Source organism: Primulina eburnea, chromosome 2, assembly GCF_022965805.1.
Source record: "Primulina eburnea isolate SZY01 chromosome 2, ASM2296580v1, whole genome shotgun sequence".
Taxonomy (NCBI): Eukaryota; Viridiplantae; Streptophyta; class Magnoliopsida; order Lamiales; family Gesneriaceae; genus Primulina; species Primulina eburnea.
In genome coordinates, this window is record NC_133102.1 from 38,644,026 (window position 1) to 38,668,170 (window position 24,145).

Genomic DNA, 24,145 nt, shown 5'->3' on the forward strand with positions numbered 1-24,145 from the left:
ACTCGGCTCTAACCTGAAAGCACAGGGACAATCGATGAAGTGCAAACTTCAAAGTTTAATTCCAAGGCTCTCAATGCTATATTTTCATCTGTTGACACAAGGATGTTTAATTTAATCAGCAACTGTGTCTGTGCCAAAGAAGCTTGGTATATACTTCAGAAACATTGTGAAGGATCCGAGAGCGTGCGTAAAACTAGGCTAAGGATGGTGACATCAAAATTTGAAAGCTTGAGGATGGAGGACAAGGAGTCTATTCGTGAGTATGATAGCCGTTTGAGACAACTTTCTAATGAAGCTCACAGTCTTGGAGATCCCATGCCCAATGAAAGATTGGTGAACAAAGTTTAAGATATCTCCCTGAGAGATTTAATGTCAAAGTTTGTGCAATTGAAGAATCTAAAGACACTTCTAAAATCAATCTGGATGAATTAATGAGTTCTCTCAGAACCTTTGAAATGAATCTTGATTTACAAAAGAAGGATAAAGTGAAAACAATAGCCCTTGAAGTTTCAGCCGACTCTTATGATGAAATCCTTCAACTATCTAAGGAATTGAATGAGTCTGATTTAGGTGAAGATTCTATCTCTCTAATTACTAAGAAATTTGGTGATTACTTGAAGATAATGAGAGAGAAGAAGAATACTGGACGAAAATCTGTGCTGCCCAACATCACCACTTCTGCAAAAGTTCAAAAGTCTACCCCTATGAAAGGACAATTTCGACCAAGGAATCAATTGGAAATACAATCAAATGTCAGAAATATGGATTCAGTGCAATGCATAGAGTGTTCTGGATTTGGACACTATGCCAATGAGTGTGCCAATCGACTTCGAAGAAACAAAGGCATGACTGTCACCTTGAGTGATGAAGAGTCTGATGATGATCATGGATCAAATGAATCTGAAAATCACACATCGTTGTCTGCTGTGATCAAGAAGAAAAGTTTAATGCAAATCAATCCTCTGTGTGTTGCCACAGGTGTGGCAATACCTGTGATAGGATCGATTATGGGGGTAATCGTTGAGCTAAAATAGCTCGGTTCTTGAAATATTGAACACCGATGAATTAAATCGAGTTTGGTGTTCAAACCAAGCGGAAAATACTCGAAATAATCCTTCGTAGAAACCGAATAAATAATTTGTAAACCACTTAAAATATATGCACGTTGAATGAGTTAAAATATTCAGTTGAAGCATTTTATCAAACACTTGGTGTACAATATTTTGGTATTTGAAGAACACATAAAATGCTTCAACAATGCATCTTTAAAACTATGAAATGATAAGTAAATGCAATAAAGAAATAGACACGAATTTTTTTATGGATGTTCGGAGATTTCAAACACTCCTACGTCACCCCTTCTTCCCCTTGGGAAGGATCCACTAGAAGACTTTGATTTATACAACTCATTGTACAAACCCATTCAGCTAGGGCTTACCCACTGCCTAAAACTGAACTCCTAGCACTCAAGATTGTAGGCAGCACCTCACAATCAGCATATTGTTTAATGTCTCATATGCAAAGACTACATACACAAGTTTATTGTCTTTGTGCAAGACTCACTCAACTAATCTTTGAAGCTCAACTCTCTTGTATAAGTGTGAGTGAATGTGTGTGAGGAATTTATCATTACAGTGTACATCTCAGTATCCTCACACAAGGGCTTGTGCTCTCAACTAGCTGATTTCTTCATGCTAAGTGCCCATACTTTTAATCTCCTTCAAAAGCTCTTGTTTGATCTTCAAGATGTTGTATTTATAAGCCCCAACAATGATATATAAGTTAGACACAAGAATATGACCGTTGGAAAGTTTCTGTACTGTTTCGGGAAGTGCAACGGTCAAATTCAGCTTACTGGGCATTTTTCCGACTGGTCAACTCTGGTCAACTGGTCAACTCTGGTCAACTCAACTGGTCTTTCAGTTAGTCTGGTTCAGTTGGTCAGTTCAGCTGGTTCAGTTCAGTTTCAGCAGGTCAGTTCAGTTTCAGCAGGTGTGCTGAAATCAGCCCAGCTGATTTCAGTTTGTGCAGAACCAGTAGTTTCATCGCCATTTAGCAGCATCTTAAGCTTCGATTCAGACTTTGACTTCTATTAATGATTTGTAGATCTTTGTCTTGTCTTTCCAACGCATACTGAATCGCTTCGTTTCGATAATTGAGCTGAGAGATATGACCAAAATACCGCAGCTGCTCAAACCCAACTGATTGCTGTTTTTGTGTGATCAGTTCGGTAGTTCAGCGATCAGTTAGGCCATGATAACATCCGATTTTGCCCAACTGACGTGAAATACAACTTGTTCGAAATTGAGTTTTCTAATCAGTCCAATTGGCGGATTGTCTTTTGGATCATCCAGCTGAGAGATATCTTCAAAATACAGAAGCTCGCCAGAAATTCAGTTTGTGCAGAATTCAGTTTCGGTTTGCTTCTTGTGTTTGCAACTTCACACTTGAGTAAATATGTTAGAAACACAATAACAAGTTTTGTTAACATCAAAATCAAGATTGCGAACTTGAAAAGTTCCAACAACCTGGTCGCAACATCGCTTCAAATTCAGTGTGTCTTAATTCTACAACCCTTGGTGAATCAATTCAGTCTGAAAACCAAGAAGTAGATGATGATGAAGTCACTCTGGAAAGTGTGCAGGCAATGTATGAAGAATTATATGAAGATTGGATCAAAAGAAATAAAGTAAATGCAATTCTCTCCAAAGAGAACACTGAGCTGAAGTCACAAGTATCTCGACTGAAGTAATCTTGAGCAAGAAAGATCTGGAATTATGCAAAGTCAAGGAGGAGCTTGGAGAAACAACTCAAATTCTTGCTAAGCTTAATTCAAGTTCATCCAAACTTGATTCACTCTTGATGATTGAAAAGAATGACAAAGCTGGACTTGGTTATACGAATAACATGTTTGAAATCGGAGAATCTTCCAATACTGAAAGAAAACCAACTGTCTTTGTCAAAGAAAGTGCTGAAATCACGAATGCTACACACACTGAAAAAGGTGTTTCATCAAAAAGGCAAATATCTACCAAGAAGTCCAAGTCCAGGAAACGCCACTTTATCTGCCACTATTATTTTAGACATGGACATATCAAACCCTACTGTTTTAAATTGAGAGATGACTACAAGAGATGGGAATCTGAACAGGTTTTGCCTCAGGTATTGTACAACACCCGGCGCAACACTGCTAATAGGAAACCGTCTGTAAAAAGGGTTTGGGTGCCAAAAGCCAATATTCAATGTTCTGTATCTATACTTCGTTATAGACTAACATTGCATGAATATAGTACTTTGACAGTGGATGTTCACGCCACATGACATGTTCTAAAGACCATCTGTTTGACTATGTTAAACTGAGAAGTGGTCATGTGACGTATGGTGGTGGTGCTAAAGGAAGAATTGCTGGGAAAGGGACCTTGATATTGATGATTGCCTAACCTACACAATGTGCTTCATGTAGAGGGACTTAACTCAAACCTAATAAGAATAAGTCAACTTTGTGATGATGGTTTACATGTTAAGTTTGATAAAGAAATTTGTGAAGTTTTTGATGACACTAATACTTGTATTTTAACAGGTACAAGGTCTGCTGACAACTGTTATCAACTTGGAGAGGACCTTGTGTGCAATCATTCAAAGGTGAGTGAATTAAACTTGTGGCATCAAAAATTGTGTCATGCAAACTTCAAGACATTGAAGAACCTTGGTAAGTATGATGCTGTAAGAGGTATGCCTAATTTATCTTCTGGAATTCCGTATGTTTGTGGTGCATGTCAAAAGGGTAAGCAAACACGTGTTCCCCATCAAGTGTTGCAACACTTTGGGACAACACGGTGTCTTGAACTCTTGCACATGGATCTTATGGGTCCAATGGAAGTAGAAAGCCTTGGAGGTAAGAAGTATTCATGTGTTTGTGTGGATGATTTCTCTCGTTGTACATGGGTAAGTTTTCTTAGAGAAAAATCCGACACATTTACTATTTTTAAGAAATTACATGCTAAGATTACTAATCTACATGATCTGAGGGTTGGTAAGATAAGGACCGACCATGGTAAAGAATTTGAAAACTCACACTTTATATCATTCTGTGAAAAGAGAGGGATAACTCATGAATTTTCGGCCCCTAAGACTACTCAACAAAATGGAATAGCCGAAAGGAAGAATAGGACACTGCAAGAAATGGCTAGGGTCATGTTGAGTTCAAAGAATATTTCAAAACGATTTTGGGCCGAGGCCTTAAACACAGTCTGTCATATTTCAAATCGTGTGTACTTAAGTAGTGGCTCTACTATGACACCCTATGAAATTATCATTGGAAAGAGGCCAAACCTGAAGTACTTTCATGTTTTTGGGTGTGTATGTTATGTTTTGAATGACCGAGACCATCTTGCAAAGTTTGACTCTAAAAGTGACAAGTGTTTATTCCTTGGTTATTCATCCAATAGTCGTGCATATTGCGTGTGTAATCTCAGAACAAGAACGACTATGGAATCTATTAACGTTGTTTTTGACGATCTTGCAGATCTAACGGGAAAAACAATCGAGGATGGTATTGATGGGCTACTGAACGTAAGTGAGACACTGCCTAACACAGATGTTGCACCCGGTGTTGTAACACCTGAGACAACACCTGCACTGGCAGAATCAAATGATGAACCAGGAGAGTATACTGAAAATGATGATGATGTAACCAATGAAGGGTTTGATATTCCCAGTAAGATTCAGAAAAATCATCCATCATCTCAGATCATTGGAGAAGCATTTGGAGGAATGCAAACTAGAAGAAAGGAGAAGATAGATTATCGGAAAATGATGGGTCTAGTATGCATTACTTTCGTATACTCTCATGTAAGACATTCTTGTTTTGTTTCACTCATTTAACTCAAAAATATAAATGAAGCCTTAAAAGATGAATTTTGGGTTGATGCGATGCATGAAGAACTTGAACAATTTGTTAGGAATGATGTGTGGGATTTGGTTCCCAGACTTGATAATGTCAATGTTATTGGAATCAAATGGATCTTTAAAAACAAAACTAATGAATCTGGAATTGTTGTGAGAAATAAAGCAAGGTTAGTTGCTCAAGGGTATACTCAAATTGAAGGAATTGATTTTGATGAGACATTTGCCCCTGTTGCCCGGATTGAGTCAGTCCGACTTTTACTTGCTATTGCTTGTCACATGAACATAAAACTATATCAAATGGATGTGAAAAGTGTTTGAAGATCCAAACCACCCGAACCATGTCTACAAGTTGAAGAAGGCACTTTATGGACTTAAACAAGCTCCAAGAGCATGGTATGGTAGGCTTACTGAATATCTGATTGACTTAGGCTTCAAACGAGGTGAGGTTGATAAAACCATTTTTATTCAAAAATCGAAGCATGATATTCTTGTGTGTCAAATTTATGTGGATGACATCATTTTTGGTGCTTCTTCTCAAAAGCATGTTGATGAATTTGTTAAATGCATGTCTATCATATTTGAAATGATAATGGTAGTAGAATTAAGTTTCTTTCTTGGATTGCAAATTAAACAAATGCATGATTGTATCTTTCTGTGTCAATCCAAGTATGCCAAGAATTTGCTGAAGAAATTTTTTACCGAGAACACTAAACACATGAAAACACCAATGCGGTCGACTGAAAAATTGTCCAAAGACGATGTTGCTGCAGGTGTTGACAACACCCAGTATCGCAGCATCATAGGCAGTCTTCTTTACTTAAGTGCAAGTCGTCCCGACATCATGTTTAGTGTATGTTTGTGTGCCAGGTACCAGTCTGACCCTAAAGTCACTCATTTAAAAGCTGTCAAAAGAATTTTGAGATATATAGCCGGGACAGTTAACCTAGGTTTGTGGTATACCAAAGAAACAAACACAAATCTAGTGGGGTTTAGTGATGCTGACTGGGTCTGGAAATCTAGATGATAGGAAGAGTACCACTGGAGGATGTTTCTATCTAGGTAACAATTTGGTGTCATGGTATAGTAAAAAGCAAAATTGTGTATCTTTGTCCACTGCTGAATCTGAATATGTTGCATCTGCTAGTTGTTGTTCACAACTTTTGTGGAGGAATCAAATGATTAAAGATTATGGATTCAACAGTTACACCCTAGTAGTATACTGTGACAATTCAAGTGCAATTGATATTACAAAAAATCCAGTACAACACTCTCGAACAAAACACATTGACATTAGACATCATTTTATTCGAGATTTAGTTGAGAAGGGTATGATTCGAATGTAATTTATTGGAACTGAGAACCAACTGGCTGATATTTTTACAAAATCATTGGATTTTGAGATATTTTCCAATCTTAGGAAGTCTCTCAGCTTGTGTGCACAATGATCACTCACGGATGTTAACCTGGTGTTACAACACCTGTGGACAACACTCAACATGCATGTGCATGTTATTTTTAGGATGCTAGTTATATTGCATTCATTCTGTTTTGTGTGAAGCCTGTACAAGTGAAGGATACTAAATGGTGTGCTCTCAGTTGAGAATCAAACTTTCTATCAAAATTTTCTAAAGTATGGAGTGTGCTCAATCTAAGTCATTAAGCTGTTGAGGATGTTCGTGTACCACATGATCTTGTCCAATGTAGAAAATGACTTAAAAAATTCTTGAGCAATAAGGTGAAAAATAGAAAAGAGGAGAAAACTTGAACAAAAATTTGTTAGAAGAAAATGGAAAAAGCTACTTAGAGGAGTCCAATGAAGACCGTTCTTCTAGTGTGAGAGCTACCACTTCTAAGTCAAAATACAGATGGAAAAAGCTACCTAGAGGAGTCATATGAAGACCGTTCTTCTAGAGTGGGAGCTACCATGTTTGAATTAAAAAATGTTCAAGAAAGTTTGAGTCCAACTTGTGAGTGTTGCCAAGGGGTGTTGCCAACACCTAAGTACAGACTGATCACAGTTTGATCACATGCGTGTGTATTTCATTTTTTATCATATTTTAGGCATAAATTTAAGTCATTCATACTGCTGTTATGTGAATTCATCATGTCCAGTGGGCTATCAGCTTTTAATTCATGAAATACGAAGAAAACCCTAACCTACTTAATTTTGAAATTTCTTGATTTCTAATTGTTTGTGGGGTTAATTCGACGTGGTGTTTTATCCTGCTTGATTTCTTGAAATAATGATGGCATTGTTTCATAAAGTTACTGTTGGGTGAGAGTAAAAATTGAGTTGAATAGGTGCTGAAGTTGCGGCACAACAGAATGTTACCGTTGGAGGGTTGTGCTTAAATAATTAGGAATGGATGAAGAATAACTTTACTGTTTAGTACTTTCCCTAACATCCTAAAAATTTCTCCTGCCCTCACTATTCATTTTTTTGTGTGCGTAAAATATCTCTGTTCTTCGCGATTTTCTGTGTGCTTCGAACCGGTCTACTTCTTTTGTTCTTGATTTCACAGATGGCTTGCTTTGATCCTCACGACATTAGAAGTGAAATGGCTGCGAGCATGGGTGGAAAATCACCTGACACAACATCCACAGCCGAAGCCAATGTTGGGGGCCTAGAAATTGTGGGTGTGCCAGAAGAATCGACTCCGCTGGAAATGATCGCTCCTGGTGAACCTGGGAACGAGATCAATGTCGAGAATCCATCGGACTTTGAAGTCTTGAATAAAGCTTTTCCCACTGCGCCTATGCGTCGAAGATCAAAGAGACAAACAGGGTTCGATCCTGACTTTGTTCCAACCAAGAAACCACGGGCATCTACCTCCTCAAATCTTCTGGACCCTGATTTCTCATCTGGAGATGACTCCAATGATGATGATTTTGAGTTGGTGGCTCGCCCCAAACCAACTGTTGTTGCAAAGGAACCTGGTTCTACTTCTGGTATTCAAAAGCAAAACCCCATCACAGATACTCAAAATGTTGCAGAAGAAAGAGTTCCTGATGAGCCTGTAGAAGATGAACAATCTCTGGCCGAGTTTCTTGCTCACCTTAAGGAAGAAAAGGCTGCCAAGAAACAAATTTCTAAGGATGATGAACCTGATTCAGAAATGATGAAGGAGTTTGAGCAAAACCGACCTGGAGCTTCTGATTATTCCTCTTCATCGTCTGTATCTGACTTTGAATCTGAGGAACAGGGGGATGCTGAATCTGAGGATATTGGCTCTGAAGCTAGTGAGTCTTCTGAAGATGTTGCTACTACTGTTGTCGGTGTTGAGGTGGATGTTGACAACACCGAGCACCACATTGACTCTGTTGACTATGATTTAAGTAAGTCTTTTTCCCCCAAATTTTATTCTGAGGATGCCTTGGCATTATGACCGCTGTTTGTTCAGAGAGAGCTGATTGAGGAGAAAAATATCGAGGTTAATGCATATGGGAAATACAATTTGATTGAGTTTCTCAAAGACCGAAGGTTGCTATCCACAGTCACTACTGTTATGCCCTACTGTCGCCGTGTAGTGTTAGAATTCTACTGCAATCTCTTGCGCAGTGTTGGATATGAGGAATCAGTGAAGTATGGGAGAGTGTTTGTTCGTGATCGTATTTACAAGTTCTCATCTTTTGTGATCAACGCATTCTATAACACTCCGGATATTGAGGAAGTTGAAGAGGATCTGGACATACATGCTGTAACCTCTGTGCTCACTGGAGGTCTGATCACAGTATTCCCTGATTATCCCAAAAAGTTGAGTGCTGCTAATCTCACTTCCTTTTTCTCCGTGCTGCACAAGACATCAATCTGGAATTGGACACCGTCCACAAATTCTACTACTGTGACTAGATCTCAGGCCCTGGTGTTGTTTGCTATTGGTACTGGAAGGGCCTTTAACTTTGGAAATCTGGTGTTCAGGACAACATTGCAATATGCTGAAGGAGACTTCAAGAAAACAAAGCTGCCCTACCCTTCACTGATTTATGGAATCTTGGAATCTCGAGGTTTTATTAGGGATGTTGATGAAGATCACTGCCCTGTCAGAGAACCTCTGAAGATTTCTCCTGCTTATTTCAAAGGCAACAGAAAGATCGATCTGCCTTGGCTGCATTCTAGTGTTGCTCCGGATGTTGGCAACACTGATGCTCCAACATCTGTACCTGTGCCTGAGACGGCTGAATCGCCACCTACAGAGGTCCCTCCTACTGGTTATGTCACACTCTCTATCTCCTATATTCAAACTGAGATTGCCTATGGTCGACAACAGATTGAAAATGCCAAGAAGACCATTGAATATTATGAAAATCAAGTGGCTGACTATGAGCTTCTGCTGGGTGCAAGTGTCCATTCTGGACAAAAAAAGGGAGTAGATAATACAGATATAGCTGGAACCAGTGGAGCAAAAATGGCTGATGATGACGATGATGATGGCAGTAAGGAAGGATAATGAGATTTTGAGTTTTTTTTCTCTCTTGATGGTTTTAGTCTCTCTTGATGGTTCTAGTACTTCTTACTTTAGTTGTCCTCTTATTCTCTCTGATAGTTGTTCCTCCTGATTAATGAACTGTTTCGGTTTTATGATCTAAATGTTGCAACATCTAACATACAACACCAGTGTGAACTGTATTTTTCATAAGGGGAAGGCTAAACGGTAGAATTCAGGGGGAGTCAACGAAAGTTGGCTGAGTCACTGATTTGCTAATTCAGGGGGAGCTGAGCTGTTCAGCCATTTTTGGGTTGTTTTGTCCAGAAAGGTAAAAAGGGGGAGATTGAAAGGAATTTTATTCCTTGATATATTTTCCTTTTTGCATATTTAATATTTTGTCTTTCTAGACATGAGAATAATCTTGAAATTAATGATAGGATCTCGTATAAATTCAATATGTGATATAAGACTATATGACCAACAATATCTTTAAGATATGACATAATCTTTAAGATATGATATCCTAGTTTTAAAAGAGTTTATTTTCTAATGAAATTGCTTTCCATGTTTAACAGGACTAAGAAGAGAAGTGAATACATAAAAAAGAGAGAAGCAGATACAGGGCATAACGAGGGAGATAAAGACGCATTCGTACGAAGAAAGGTTTTCTGATTGAAGTAATCTCGCGTCGTTGATAAAGTGTTGCTGTGAAGTGCTGAAAACATCTGAAGACAACACCTAATCACTGTTGTGATTTGTGCGCTGATTTTTGAAGACTTTTTCACTTCTCAGTTGATGCATCCTATGTATTTTAGTTATACAGTTTGTTAGAGGTTTAGGATGTAATTTGTTACTCGCCTTAATAAGGTTGTTGTTTTATTCGTTCACTAGTATTGGTTTTTGTAAACTTACAAGTTTTTCTAGTGAATTATTTTGCCCTGAGGCACCGCACAAGTATTTTATACTTGTGCATAATTTATATCTCGTATCTCGTATAGTTATCATTCAAATTGTGTGTTAGTGTGTTAAACTATAATTTCTGATGCATGTTGTCATGGGTGTTACAACACTTACGCACAACACCTACATTCTGATACACGCAACAATCACCATCGTCACTCTTACACTGTGGGAACAGAACTTTCAACACTTAACTACTCGGGGTTTTTAGCTCTCTGGCTTTGGTGCAAATCTATAATTTTTACCAATTTTATCTCTTTCACGTGCAGCAATACTGATGTGTGGAGATTTTGATTTATTTCAGAGTAGGTTCTGGAATTTCTACCTGAACCTCTAAGCATGTTGAAGAATGTGGGTAGATCACAATGACTAAAGCACAGGCAACCATTTTTCTTCCTTGCCTGGTTTAGAAGGTAGCTGTTATTTTAGTTGTCTGTGTCTATGTTGAAAATGCGTTCATTACTTTATTTGCAATGCTATCAATACTTTTGATTGCTAAGTTGACATTTTATGTTAAATTCTTTTATTTGTATTTACCAATTTGATTGTAATTCTTGTTTATAATAATATCTAATTTTTATACGTTTCTTTTTCTTCTAATCCCATAAGTTTGCACCAAAAATTAAATTGAATCCAATTAATTATCCAAGCCCGAAAATTTAAATTAATAAAGAAAAATAAAAAGGTCCGTCAATGTATTTAAATAAGCAGATAACGTCCAAACAAGGAGATCATGGGAGTAATTTATAGCTGATGGCAGACGTGAAAGCGATCGTGAACAATGAAGAAAGTGTGGAGTTGAGCAACCGAGAGTTGGAGAAACCGTCTCAAGCATGAACAAATAGAGATAAATAATCCGCAGAAAAGGATGGCACAAATTCTAGCAAATTCCGTGCAGATAAGAGTAGAGACCTATCTTTTAGTCAATCGTTTTCATAGTTTAATAGATCACACCCAAAACAAGGAGTTTGCTAGATTGACATGCATATCTGGATCACACCCAGAGACCTATTGTAGCTTAGTTTCTCTGGCAAAGGAGTTGAGACATATCTTGTTTTCATAGTTTTCATTCCAGATTTAAGTAGTTCAAGTAATCTTTTTGCATATTTCAGCAACGTTATTTTAGTATATGAGAGACTCGGGCCCGAAAAGGGTGGAGGGTGATCGCCGGTGTCATAAGATTGCATGGACAATGACCGGCTCCTAGCATGCTTCTAGGCGGAGAGAACATGAATGAACCGATCTTACACCGGAAAGAGAGGGATTCCAAAACTGTTCAGGTATGAGACTGTGCAGTTGAGGTAGACTTAAAAGATTTGATATGAACTACTCATATCAAGAAGTTGTATCTTCTTTTCGGTATCTCATGACATAAGAACTCCAAAGTTAAGCGTGCTTGACTTGTAGCAATTTTGAGATGGGTGACCCTTAGGAAGTTTCCCAGGGTGCGTGTGAGTAAGAACATAAACACGTTGGAAATACTCGCCTTGGTACAGTGAGGACAGTCATCGAATCTGGGGCGTTATAGTTGGTATCAGAGCCGACCTCTCCTAGTACGATGTGGTTGGAGGACGAACTAAGCGAAAGCTGGTGGGCATGTGAGACCCGTGGCCGAAGAAGGCGGGGGGTGATCGTCGGTGCCATGAGGTTGCACGGATAATGAGCGGCTCCTGGCAGGTTTCTAGGCGGAGGGAATATGAATGAACCAATATTACACCGGAAGGAGAACTATTCCAAAACTGAGGCGTTACAGTATATCTTAATATTTTGTAAATTTCTACATTTTATTGAAAATATAGATCATGTTATAAGTTTATCTACCAATTTTCAGCAGTTTTTTTTAAGTATTCACTGTTTATGGCATATTTGTTTAGGAGATCATAACGGACGGTTAAATTTAATATCTAAAATCTTAACGTTTTTAAAAGTTAGATCTTTATCAATTTTTACACAAATTGATGAATCTTTGTATCTGACAGACCCACGACTCAAAATATTATGCAAACGCCATCTTAGCCACAACAGCCCGTGGGGTTGCAGTCTGGGCGTAACTTTTACAAAAAAACGATATAAAACGAAGGAACTTATTAAGCAAATAATGGACATGTATTCTGCAAATTGAGTGGTGCTGACCTTGCTAGATTCGTACTGGATAATTATGGAGTTTAGGTAATTTTTTAACAAGACTTGTTTAGGATTTAACATTATTTTGAGTTTTGATTCATTATTCTTTTTTTCATTTTATACCTTTTTTATTTATTCCATGATCAAATAAGTGGGCTGTTAAAATCCTTGCAAATTGTCGCAAGTATGACTGTTGAACTAGATGTTGATGCTAGGAAGGCTGCTCTGGATACTTTGGCAAGAACTTATCGTTGAGGAAAATGATGTGAAAGGGAAGAAAATGACAAATCATTTGAAATATTAAGTTTATATTTCCTAGAATGATTAAAATTCCTTTTTACAAAAAAAAAATATTACTAAATAATAATATAACATGACAAAAATTGGACTTAAGTTTCGGGTATTATTAAACTAAACTAATTTGACAAAATTGTATTATTGCAAATAACTCAAATAAACTTATAGAACATGCCAACTAAACTGAATTAATCTATATAAATAAGCAATTAAATAAGGCAATAACAGAAATACACTGATCTGATGGCACTCAACAACTCTACGCATTAAGCTGAATCAGACTAGTTAGAGCACTTGTGCTAATTATTGGACTGGTTAGAAGACATTCTCTGAGTGTAACTGTCAGTTTATGAGCTTATTTACTAATAACTGACAACATAATAAAGAATATGTTGTATGCCTACTATATTTAGGAAGACAACAAGGACACGTGATACCCTCTGAAATGTTGTCTGACATCCAATACAATTGTGAGTACCATCCATATTTATGAACATTGGACTGACTCTTATAAAAAGAGGAATGAATTAAATCAAATGTATTTACGACGATTGTTACAATAAATCTATCATCAAGCATTCTCCAAATCATCAGCATCTTCTAAAGGTTTATTTCAAGGTGATTTGAATAAACACAAAAGTTCTATCAGATCGATTAAGGATCATTCAGCACACTTATTTGTTCTCACTTGTCTTTTGTATTCTTGAACTTTATTGTTTTGTAAGAAATATTGTGATTGCTAGAAAATTGTTATTGTTGCTAAGAGTTTCAACTAAATAGGGTCAGTGAACCGAGCTGAAGTATGTTTATACAAAGAGTTATATTAATCAAATCTTCTAATGGGATCTTTTTGGAAACAGAAGATGAGAGATATAGAAGCTTTGTCTCGAAATTTCATAAACAAACTCTTGCTCATATTTATCTTCAGCTACTTATTTATTTGTTCTGATTTTATATTTGTATAACATTCACTTTGTATATTGAGTTGTTCCTTACTATACCAGTTTAGTTGCTTACCTACTAATTTTGATTAGAAAATCAATTTTAGCAATCTACACGGCTTAAAGTTCTCAAAATCTATCATAATATTTTAAAGTGTTTATTCACTCATAGCCAGTTCAACCGATTATTGACCTATTTGACTGCTAAACAATTTTTGAGGGTGTTCCGACCGGACCACTAATTGGTTCTCGATCTAACCGTTGAACTGACTGATCCAGTCCGACTTTGAAAAACATTGCTCGTAATAAGCCTAAAAGGAAATAAGTACACTCTAGTGAATATTGATTATTTTTCACGTTTTACATGGTTGATCTACATAAGTTCTAAAATTCAGACCGTTGCCCAGCTTATCAAGCTCTGAAAAATATTACAAACTTAGAGAACCGCATTGGCTAGTAGAATAAGAAGTGACAAAGGCACTGAGTTTATTAATAGACTCTTTTCAACATATCTAAAAGACAATGGCGAGGTGGCACATGTTCTCCACGTGCCGCTTCATTTTTTTAAATTTGGCTATGGCTGAATGTTTCTGAACTAATTTTAGATTTTGGACCCAAACTTGAGAATTTTTTGACTATTCTTCGATTTATTATGAATTTGTTTTATGAAAAAAACAAAGTTCTATCGTATGAGTTTAATAGTTAAGAGCTGATTTCATGCCCATTTTTCACGACATGGTGCGCTATTTTGGGCTCATGTATAAAAAGAAGAGTTGTTCACCCATATTGTCTAGTTTATAAAAATCTTGGGCCACTTCCCAAAACTTTTACGAATGTAGCAGTTTTTTTCAGTGATCAAAACCCATGATAGTCATTCTGAAAATTTGAACACTGAGCAGAATCATAAGGGAATTTCAAAAGTTTCTCTGTAAAAGTTATATAACTCAACAAATTGCACCTACTATAAAAAAATTCAGAATTTCTGAGTTGTTTTTTGAATTATCAATTTTTTTATTGTAAATCCCCAATTGTGTTTAAACTCAAGTTTGACAAAAGTTTGAACTTAAACAAAGTCAACTACTTTGTAACCTTATTAACACATAAGTATCACAAAATTTATGATAATAGGAAATATTAAAGCATTTGTAGTGATAAATCAAGTCATTACATAAGTTGAAATGTGAGGTTTTACTATCAGAATTCTTTCTATATAGCCTTTTGGAATTTAGCCTGATATTTAAGATAAAATTTATACCATTTCATTCTTAAATAATGCATCATGCTTAAATGTGTCCTTGTGTTGATCATATTGTACTGCATGTTTGTCATTGCGAAAAAGTTATTGATTCTGATTATTCTTTAACTATTGTAAATGAACGAATGATTATAAATTAAAGCCTTGGAATATAGTCATTGTACCGAAAATTGAGTCTACTGAAGAACGTGACTTTGGCCCAGAAATATGAGTCCAATTAACGTATTATCAACCTGGGTGTAAGGTTCATCTGAACAACGTGATTTCGATCCGGAAATATAAGTTCATCATGGCTCGTAAATAAGCGATTGTACGAAATCTTTTGTGAATATGTGGGAAAAAAATGCTACATCAAGTGTTGGTGAGAGCCACTTTTTTAGTCTAAAATATTCACTTTACAATTAAGTACAATTATTGTATTCTTATTGATTTCACTTTGAATTTTACCGTTTTCCTCTCATGATACATCATATTGAATCATTATATTGTTATATTATAGTTCGACTAGTTATAATAAGTAAACCAAATTTTTGTCATCACTAAGTCCTAAAAGACTTAACATCTATTGTCTTTTAATATCAGATATCGGAGTACCGGAACCTGAAATAGATAGATTAGAAAATGAGAAGTGTTAGAGAAGGATTGTGTGTACTATCTTACCTAATCTGGAATACATGCTTTGTTATATCTAAGTTAGAGAATGTCATGTTAAATATGTTGGTTTGCAGTTAAATAAAATGGTACAAACATGTCTGCTAATGATAATAATATTGATGATATTAGGCTCACAATCTCTTCCTATTTTAAATCTGGGTGCGCCATTATTCATTGGCAATAGGAAGGCTAGCTATTTCCGGTCTATTCTACACCAATTGTTCCATTTCTTGCAACCTCCCGACATCATCCTCCATTGCCTGAAAATGGTTTGCGCAAGATTTTTTGTGTGGGTCTTCCAATAAAATTTGTTACCCAATTTGATATTACTGAGAATTTCTTAAAATCTTATCAAACAAAAGGAAAAGGAAAAGATTTATGTTAAAAAAGAGAGAGTAAAAGTTATGCATATATGTATATAGAAACGCACACACATCGAGTGGGAAGCATCTTCTATATTTTTGCAATGGTGGAACATACATGAATCTTTTATCTTCTCCCTTTATCAAAACTTTAACCATAAAAGTTGAACTTTTCATATATGCCCTATGTATACCATTTTTTTAAAATTTCAAATTAATGATATTGAATAATATCATCCCTTATTTATATATGAGTAGATCTCATGTGAGACCGTCTCACGGATCTTAATATATGAGAAGGGTCAACCCTACGGATATTGACAATAAAAAATAGTACTCTTAGCATAAAAAGTAATATTTTTCCATTATTAACCCAAATAAGAGATCCGTCTCACAAATACGACCCGTGAGACCGTCTCACACAAGTTTTTGCCTTTATATATACATATACACTATCACATTTTTCTCATCTATGTTTTCCTTGGACATGTAGATATGGATGGAAGAAATATCCAATTTTCGATATATCGAGATTATTGTACAAAAACATTATATACAGAAGATTTCGATATAGTAAATGTATAAAATTTGAAAATTTCGGTATATACCCGAATATCGAAATATCGAAACCATATATAAAAATTTAAAAATATATAATATTTTTAAACAATAAATTTATAAATTTTAAAAATATAAAGTTTTTTCGGTATAAAACTGTATATACCGACACTGTACTGAAATCTCGGTATACCTTACAATTTCGGTGTAATCGATATGCTAGTTATTTGAAAATTTTGGTACGGTATCAGTAAAAAATTTTCTTATACGGTAATTTTCGGTTCGTTATACGATATCATCCTACATGTAGATAAGTATACATAAAAAGAGAAATTTAAACATTATATGTGCACACACATATGAGTGTTGTGGTATTATCTGTAAAAATAGAAATAAAAATAAAGAAAATAAAGGATAATATGATATTCGTTGAACTTTTTCTAAAGCTCAACCTTCACCCTTAAGCTTACTTAAACAGTTCCAAGAACACCATGTTAAGTAACGCCACACCAAATTTGTTGATTGATTAGTGGGATTCACACTTCGCAACACCACTAAGTTATCTATCGAATTTCTATTTTAGATTATATAAATTATTTACATAATTTAAAAAGTATTTATTAGAAAGAGATTAATTATAACAATTTTCACCTTGGAGTGAGTCTCATGTGAGACCGTCTCACGGATCATAATCCGTGAGACGGGTCAACCCTACCCATTTTCACAATAAAAAATAGTACTTTTAGCATAAAAAGTAATACTTTTTCATGGGTGATCCAAATAAGAGATCCGTCTCACAAATATGACCCGTGAGACCGTCTCACACAAGTTTTTGCCTTCACCTTTAATATTGACCTCGATTAATTACTTCCATATTGCTTGAAACTTTTGTTTACAGGAAAAAAAAAAAAATAAAGCCCTCTTAAAGTTATTGAGTAGGTCTTTTGTGAGACGGTCTCACGAATCTTTATCTGTTAAACGAGTAAACCCTATCGATATTCACAATAAAAAGTAATACTCTTAGCATAAAAAGTAATGTCTCACAAAATACCACTAATAAGACCGTCTCACACAAGTTTTTGTCAAAGTTCTTTTAACTCTTTTAAAATAATTGTTGTTTTTTTGTTGCTCATCGACTCATATTGATGTGTAAAATGGGCTATTGTATTTTACAAACATATACTTTGGTATTTCCGCTTATTGTTGAATTCCCCAAAACATGTGAATTCTCTCAAATCATATCCACTAAACTTATATGTGAAATAATTGCTACAATTTCATAAAATTAAATTTATTAATTTTTAGGACTTAGTTTCCACCGACATCCTTATCATATAATTTTATTCCCCTAAATATATTTAGTGTATTACTTTGATCACTAATTTTTTTAACAAACAGTCGGCCGGATCCATAAAATTTAAAAAAAACGAATTATAATGATATAATTTAATATAATTAGAAGGCAAAAACTTATGTGAGACGGTCTCACGGGTATTATTTGTGAGACGGATCCCTTATTTGGGTCACCCATAAAAGAGTATTACTTTTTATGCTAAGAGTACTATTTTTTATTGTGAATATGGGTATTGTTGACCCGTCTCACAGATTATGATCCGTGAGACGGTCTCACATGAGACTCACTCTAATTAGAATATGGTTTTTAAAATGTCATTCTAATTGGAGACCATCGATCATAGTTTTTGGTCCAATCATTGAATTACAAAATATCCAACTAAAAATTAATACGTATATTGTGATACGATCTCACGAACATATCAATTTTGCTCATATTTTATAATAATAAATAATATTTTTGGTATAAAAAATAATATTTTTTCTTGATAAGATATTTGTCTTATAAAATTGACATATGACACCATTTCACCGAAATTTTTATGATTAAAATTTTATTGAGATGTTATTAATTAAAATAATGAAATTATAAAATATCACAAAATGAGAGGAGTGGGTCTTATGTGAGATCGTCTCACGGATCTTAATCTGTGAGACGGGTCAACCCTACCCATATTCACAATAAAAAGTAATACTTTTAGCATAAAAAGTAATATTTTTTCATAAATGACTCAAATAAGATATTCGTCTCACAAATACGACCCATGAGATCGTTTCACACGTATTTTTGTCAAATAATAGACAGACCGACTTCCATATCCCCTATATAGTACACATATGCATCCAAACGCAACATCAGTATTGGCACTCCGTGTATTTTTATTATTGATTGCTATTTTGTGTTTTCAACAAATTGAAAATGGCGGTGGAGAGTTGTATCATCGGTGGCCTGCCGGAAGATTGCATAGCCAACGCGTTATCTCTCACCACCCCTAAGGATGCTTGCCGCTTGTCTACGGTCGCCTCTACTTTCAGATCCGCCGCCCAGTCCGACGCCGTTTGGGAGCGCTTCCTGCCTTCCGACTACCGCGACATCATTTCCCGCTCGATCGACGACTCCGATTCGTTGCTGCACAAATTCCAGTCCAGAAAGGATCTTTATCTTCATCTATCTGATCATCCCATCCTCATAGACTCTGGCCTCAAGGTAATTTTATAACTTTCCTATCGATTCTTCGGATAGAGCGGAGATGTTGGTTTTTAACGGTGACATATTTCATAAGCTGATAATTTTTTTTTCTCCGATTCACATATTTTAAGATCATGTCGTTTATGTAGCGATTGATTCTCAATTTAGTGGTTGATTATATGTTTGACCATCGTGAATTCTATCATAAATCAAAATAAATCCTATTGTTTTTAAATGGCTTGTGTTGTATTCATGGCATACAGAGCTTTAAGTTGGAGAAATGGAGTGGAAAGAAATGCTATATGCTGGCTGCAAGAGACCTCGACATCGTGTGGGGCGATACATCTCAATATTGGCAGTGGATACCTCATCCCGAGTCCAGGTAATAGTATCCTCCCGCACCAATTTCAACTAATATACATACCCTCATGGTGATTCTAAGTCCCTCACTGATTCAGGTTCTCGGAAGTAGCAGAACTTCTGGACGTTTGCTGGTTCGAAATACATGGCTATATAAACACCAAGATGTTGTCTTCCCACACAGTCTATGCAGCTTACCTCGTGTTCACGAATAAATCAAGAATGTATGGATTTGATTATCACCCGGTGGAAGCTTGTGTTGGAATCAAAGGGCATGAAATGGTCAAACGTACAGTTTGTTTGGACCCAGAGGGAGCACAAAGGCGAAGCTATCAGATTGTACCAAGACGGCGTCCTGGATCACTGTTCAATCGCTTATGGCACCTACAAAGGCCACAAGATGATGTAGCAATGGAGGGCAGTACAGAGTTGTTGAGGAGCAGAGAGGATGGTTGGATGGAAGTTGAATTGGGAGAATATCTTGTGGATGGAGGAGAGGATGATTTAGAGATGAGTGTGATGGAGGTGAAGGGAGGTAATTGGAAGAGTGGTCTCATTGTCCAAGGGATTGAGATTAGACCCAAGAAATGTATCTAAAATGACCATTTCGTTTCTATCTGTTTGAAGCATACTTTGGCTAATTCTCATTTCTCTTCATATATACATACCCCTTCCCTGTCTTGTGGTTAAAGTAACTGTTCTATATCCGTTCTTGTTTGGACTTTTATGTTGGGGTCCCGAAGATACCAAAGATCTAGTCTCCACCAGCTGTATTATATCTAGTAATTAGTTTATTGGGATTGTTTACATGGATGCTTCGAGTCTTTTTTTTACTAAGGGGCTTCTAAAATAAGGAACAACCTTTTTTGTTCGTAGTCATCGTTTGAAAAGCTTCACCAATGCTGACCAAGAAGATATAAATATTCACAGGAACAACCTTTTTTGTTCGTAGTCATCGTTTGAAAAGCTTCACCAATGCTGACCAAGAAGATATAAATATTCACTTGACTTGACATACCAGACTCTATCCTCATAAGTGAAGTGTGATGATGGTACAAAAAATAAAAAAATATACAAGTTGTATAGCAGAATATTGTAATTTATTCATATTTGAGTTTGAGTTTACCCAAAGTATAACATAAAATTGTCCGATATTATTATATGAAGCGTATGTTAATATAATAAAAACAAATGTTGTTTGCTAGTGTAACTTATACAGATAAAACAAGATTTAGCTTATTATTCTATATATCTATAAATGTGAAATTTACAAATTTTCTTTTTTCCCTTTTTAAATTTTCAACTTTGACGAACTTTGTTTTTTTTGGGTATTTCAATAGTTTTTTAAAGTTGAATGATAATTAATTGATGTCATTGTTTTCTGTTTTTAATTACAAAATATCATAATTTTTAATAATTAAACCATAATTAGTAAAATTATGGATTTTCACAAATGTTCTCTTCTTTTTTTTTTTTTTTTTTACTTTTTTTAAAGCTTCTATGACCTTTATTGGTATTTCTGGAGCTTTTTTAAAGTTGAATGACAATTAATTGATGTCTTTTTTCTAACTTTTCAGTTATGAGATACCATAATTATTAATAATTAATACCATTATCAGTAATTACTTATTTCATTGAACTCTTATGTTGCTTTTCACCGACTATTTCCATGTAGAGGTGGATATAATACGATTTCAATTGAAAAATCGAAAATTCAAACAATAAATATTTGAAAACCGAACCGAACCCTAATCAAGTTTTTATTTTGGTTTTATAACCTTGAACCGAAATTATTGTTGTTTGGTTATGGTTTTATGTAACCCAAAACTGAATTGGCCGTTTAAATCTGACTTTAAGAATGTTTTAAAAATCCATAGGCAATCGGTGTGTTGGGTTTAGAAATTCTAACAATTTTGATTTTGATGATAATAAAACATGTTATTGTTTCGAACATATTTACTCAAGTGTGAAGTTATTAACTCAAGATGGAAGCTGAAACTCGAATTTAGCAAAACTAAAAATCTGATAAGCTTCGGTATTTTGATGATATCTCACAGCTCGATAATCCAAATGACCAGCTACGTAGACAATTGAATAGAAAATTCAGCTTGGGACAAATCTTATTTCACGTCAGTTGGGCTAAATCGAATGTTGTCTAAACCAAACTGATAGTTGAAATATCAAACTGATTGCACGAAAACAGCAAACCGACTACAATGTATCGAATCCCACGTATTTTGAAACTACATTTAACCTCGTCACCTGATGATCCTTAATGAAATCGGTAAACGAGTCAAAGTACATGATAGTGCGCAGAGCCTCCATGTTGTTCTGAGTCTAAATACCAATGATAAACAAACATAACCGTGAACTATTTCATTTGATAAGTGATAACCACTTGGAAACTCTTAGAGAGAATTGTTTATTGCATCATCAAATGATAATTCATCTTTAAGAATGATCAATGAAACCTGACGTTTACATCAAAGATATTAGCCTCAAGCTCGAACGATCTTTATCTTTATTTTAGGTTACCGAATCAACTAAGAATTAGTTTAGAATAAAAAGTACACATCTAATAGGTTACATGATCTTACATTGAGAGGTAGATCTTATGATACATATATCTTATGATAAATAATTGTATATTCAAAGAATTTATATGCAGTTTGCATGAATATACAGTCGTAATAAGATAAATTATAAAATATTATTAAAATAAAGATCAATAAAATCTACGTCAAAAGTTGACTCGCTGGACACTTACTATAACAATTTGCCAATATCTCTAGCTACTATTTGGAAGGAAAAAAAAAACCACTTGGAAGATCATGATCTTGTATCCAGAAGTAAACTTGAAATACAGGAACTTGTTGATGGACCACACATGTGGATATATTGTCTCGAAGCATTGACTCAAGCATGGAATCTTGTTTCCGGTGGGGCTGGTCCAATGGAACGAGGCTGGTTAACCGACCAAAACAGAAGGAAAGAAACAGTTGGTGGGAGTTGCTAACAGATAATCCCACGTGCATGGACTCATATATTGAGATGCATTTTGTAAAAGTTTGTAATCAATCTGATACATTTTCTCTGCTTCATTATTATCTTCACAACTCTACAAGAGATTCTCTCTAGATTTTCTAATGCGAGAAACAAGTGGAATAGCTTGTGATTCGTCCTGTAATATGGAATACACCATCTTGATGATTCGTGGGTAATAAAGATTGAATCGGGTGCTGCTTGTCCGTGGAGTATACAATTGGCGAACCACGTTATATCGATGTGTGTTTATCGCATTTCATATTGAATCCTATTTGATCTTAGATAATTGTGATATCATGCATATTCAATTTAATCCGAACTCGATATTCTTGAAAGTGTGACGAGTTCATTCAATTGTAATCCATTGAAATTACAACAAGTGGTATCAGAGCTCGGTTTTAAAAGGAAGCATGGCAGCCGCGAGGTATGAAGTCGAAAATTTCACAGGGAAAAATGATTTTGGGCTGTGGCGTTTGAAGATGCACACACTGCTGGTTCATCAAGGATTGGATGAGGCTCTACTGCAAGAGAAGACACTATATTCTTTTTCATCTGATAAAGAAAGGAAAGATACTTTGAATGAAGCCCATAGTGCACTGATCTTGAATCTTGGAGACAAATTTCTAAGGGAAGTCTCTAAGGAAACATCGGCAGCTGCAATCTGGACGAAACTTGAACAACTTTACATGACAAAATCATTGGCAAATCGACTTTACTTGAAGCAAAGACTCTACAAATTCAAGATGCGGCATGGGAAGACCTTGGAGGATCATATTGATGACTTTAATAAAGTCATTCTTGATCTTGAAAATATCGAGATAAAGGTTGAAGATGAAGATCATGGTTTGTTGCTGTTGAGATCTCTTCCCAAAGAATATGAGAATATAGCAGATACACTGATCTTTGGCAGAGAATCCTTGTCCCTGGAGGAAGTGCAAACGACACTGGTCTCTAAAGAGCTAAAGAAGAAATTTGATATCAAAGAAGAAGAGTCAGGTGAAGTCCGTGGAAGACCAGAGATGAGGGAATTCAGTAAAAATAGGTTCAAGACAAGATCCAAGTCGAGAAGTAAAAGGAGATGCTTCTTTTGTCATAAAGAAGGTCATTTCAAGATTGAATGCCTGAAAGAAAGAAGAGATTAAATGGAAAAACAACTGAATCAGGGGATGCAGCCATTTCTCAGGATGGATATGAATCAGCTGAGGTACTAACAGTGATTGATAAAGACACATCTAAGGATTGGATATTAGATTCAGGGTGCTCATAGCATATGACACCCAATCGAGATTGGTTTGAAATATTAAACCAAATGGAAAACGGTTCAGTACTCCTTGGAAATAATAAAGCATGCAAGGTACTTGGAATTGGATCTGTACGAATCAAGATGTACGATGGAACTGAGAGAGCACTACAAGAGGTAAGATACGTTCCAGAATTAAAGAGAAACTTAATATCTCTTGGAACACTGGATAAAATCGGATACATGTTCAAAGCAGAAAATGGAGTCCTAAAGATTTCTAAAGGTGCCCTAGTAATGATGAAAGGAATCAGAAACAATGAGCTATACTCACTCGTTGGAAGCACAATCATTGGTTCAACAGCTGTAGTAGCAAATGGTGAAAACAATAAAACTCAGCTGTGACATAAAAGGCTAGGCCATGTAAGTGAACATGGATTATTGGAATTGTGCAAACAAGGAGCTTTTGGTGGGG

At 35.6% G+C, this 24,145-nt stretch overlaps 1 protein-coding gene and 1 long non-coding RNA gene across 2 annotated transcripts; one reads left to right on the plus strand and one right to left on the minus strand.

Moving 5' to 3' along the window:
* The first annotated feature begins 18,695 nt into the window (after positions 1–18,695).
* Positions 18,696–20,029, plus strand: LOC140823114 (F-box protein PP2-B10-like). The gene is made up of 3 exons (XM_073184274.1): positions 18,696–19,046; positions 19,292–19,410; positions 19,487–20,029. The coding sequence occupies exons 1-3, from the start codon at positions 18,759–18,761 to the stop codon at positions 19,983–19,985; spliced, it is 906 nt and encodes a 301-aa protein (XP_073040375.1). The 5' UTR covers positions 18,696–18,758; the 3' UTR covers positions 19,986–20,029.
* LOC140823115 (uncharacterized) lies at positions 19,927–20,622 on the minus strand. Its single transcript, XR_012116151.1, has 2 exons — positions 20,326–20,622; positions 19,927–20,249 (listed from the first exon to the last, which is right to left on the minus strand). It is a non-coding gene; the product is annotated as an uncharacterized lncRNA (long non-coding RNA).
* Between the last annotated feature and the right edge of the window lie 3,523 nt (positions 20,623–24,145).

What these genes read in the sequence shown, in the direction of transcription:
- LOC140823114 (XM_073184274.1), top strand. Translation starts at nt 18,759, where the DNA reads ATGGCGGTGGAGAGTTGTATCATCGGTGGCCTGCCGGAAGATTGCATA. An exon ending in TCATAGACTCTGGCCTCAAG is followed by an intron (nt 19,047 to 19,291) that starts GTAATTTTATAA and finishes CATGGCATACAG; the next exon opens with AGCTTTAAGTTGGAGAAATG. An exon ending in ATACCTCATCCCGAGTCCAG is followed by an intron (nt 19,411 to 19,486) that starts GTAATAGTATCC and finishes TCACTGATTCAG; the next exon opens with GTTCTCGGAAGTAGCAGAAC.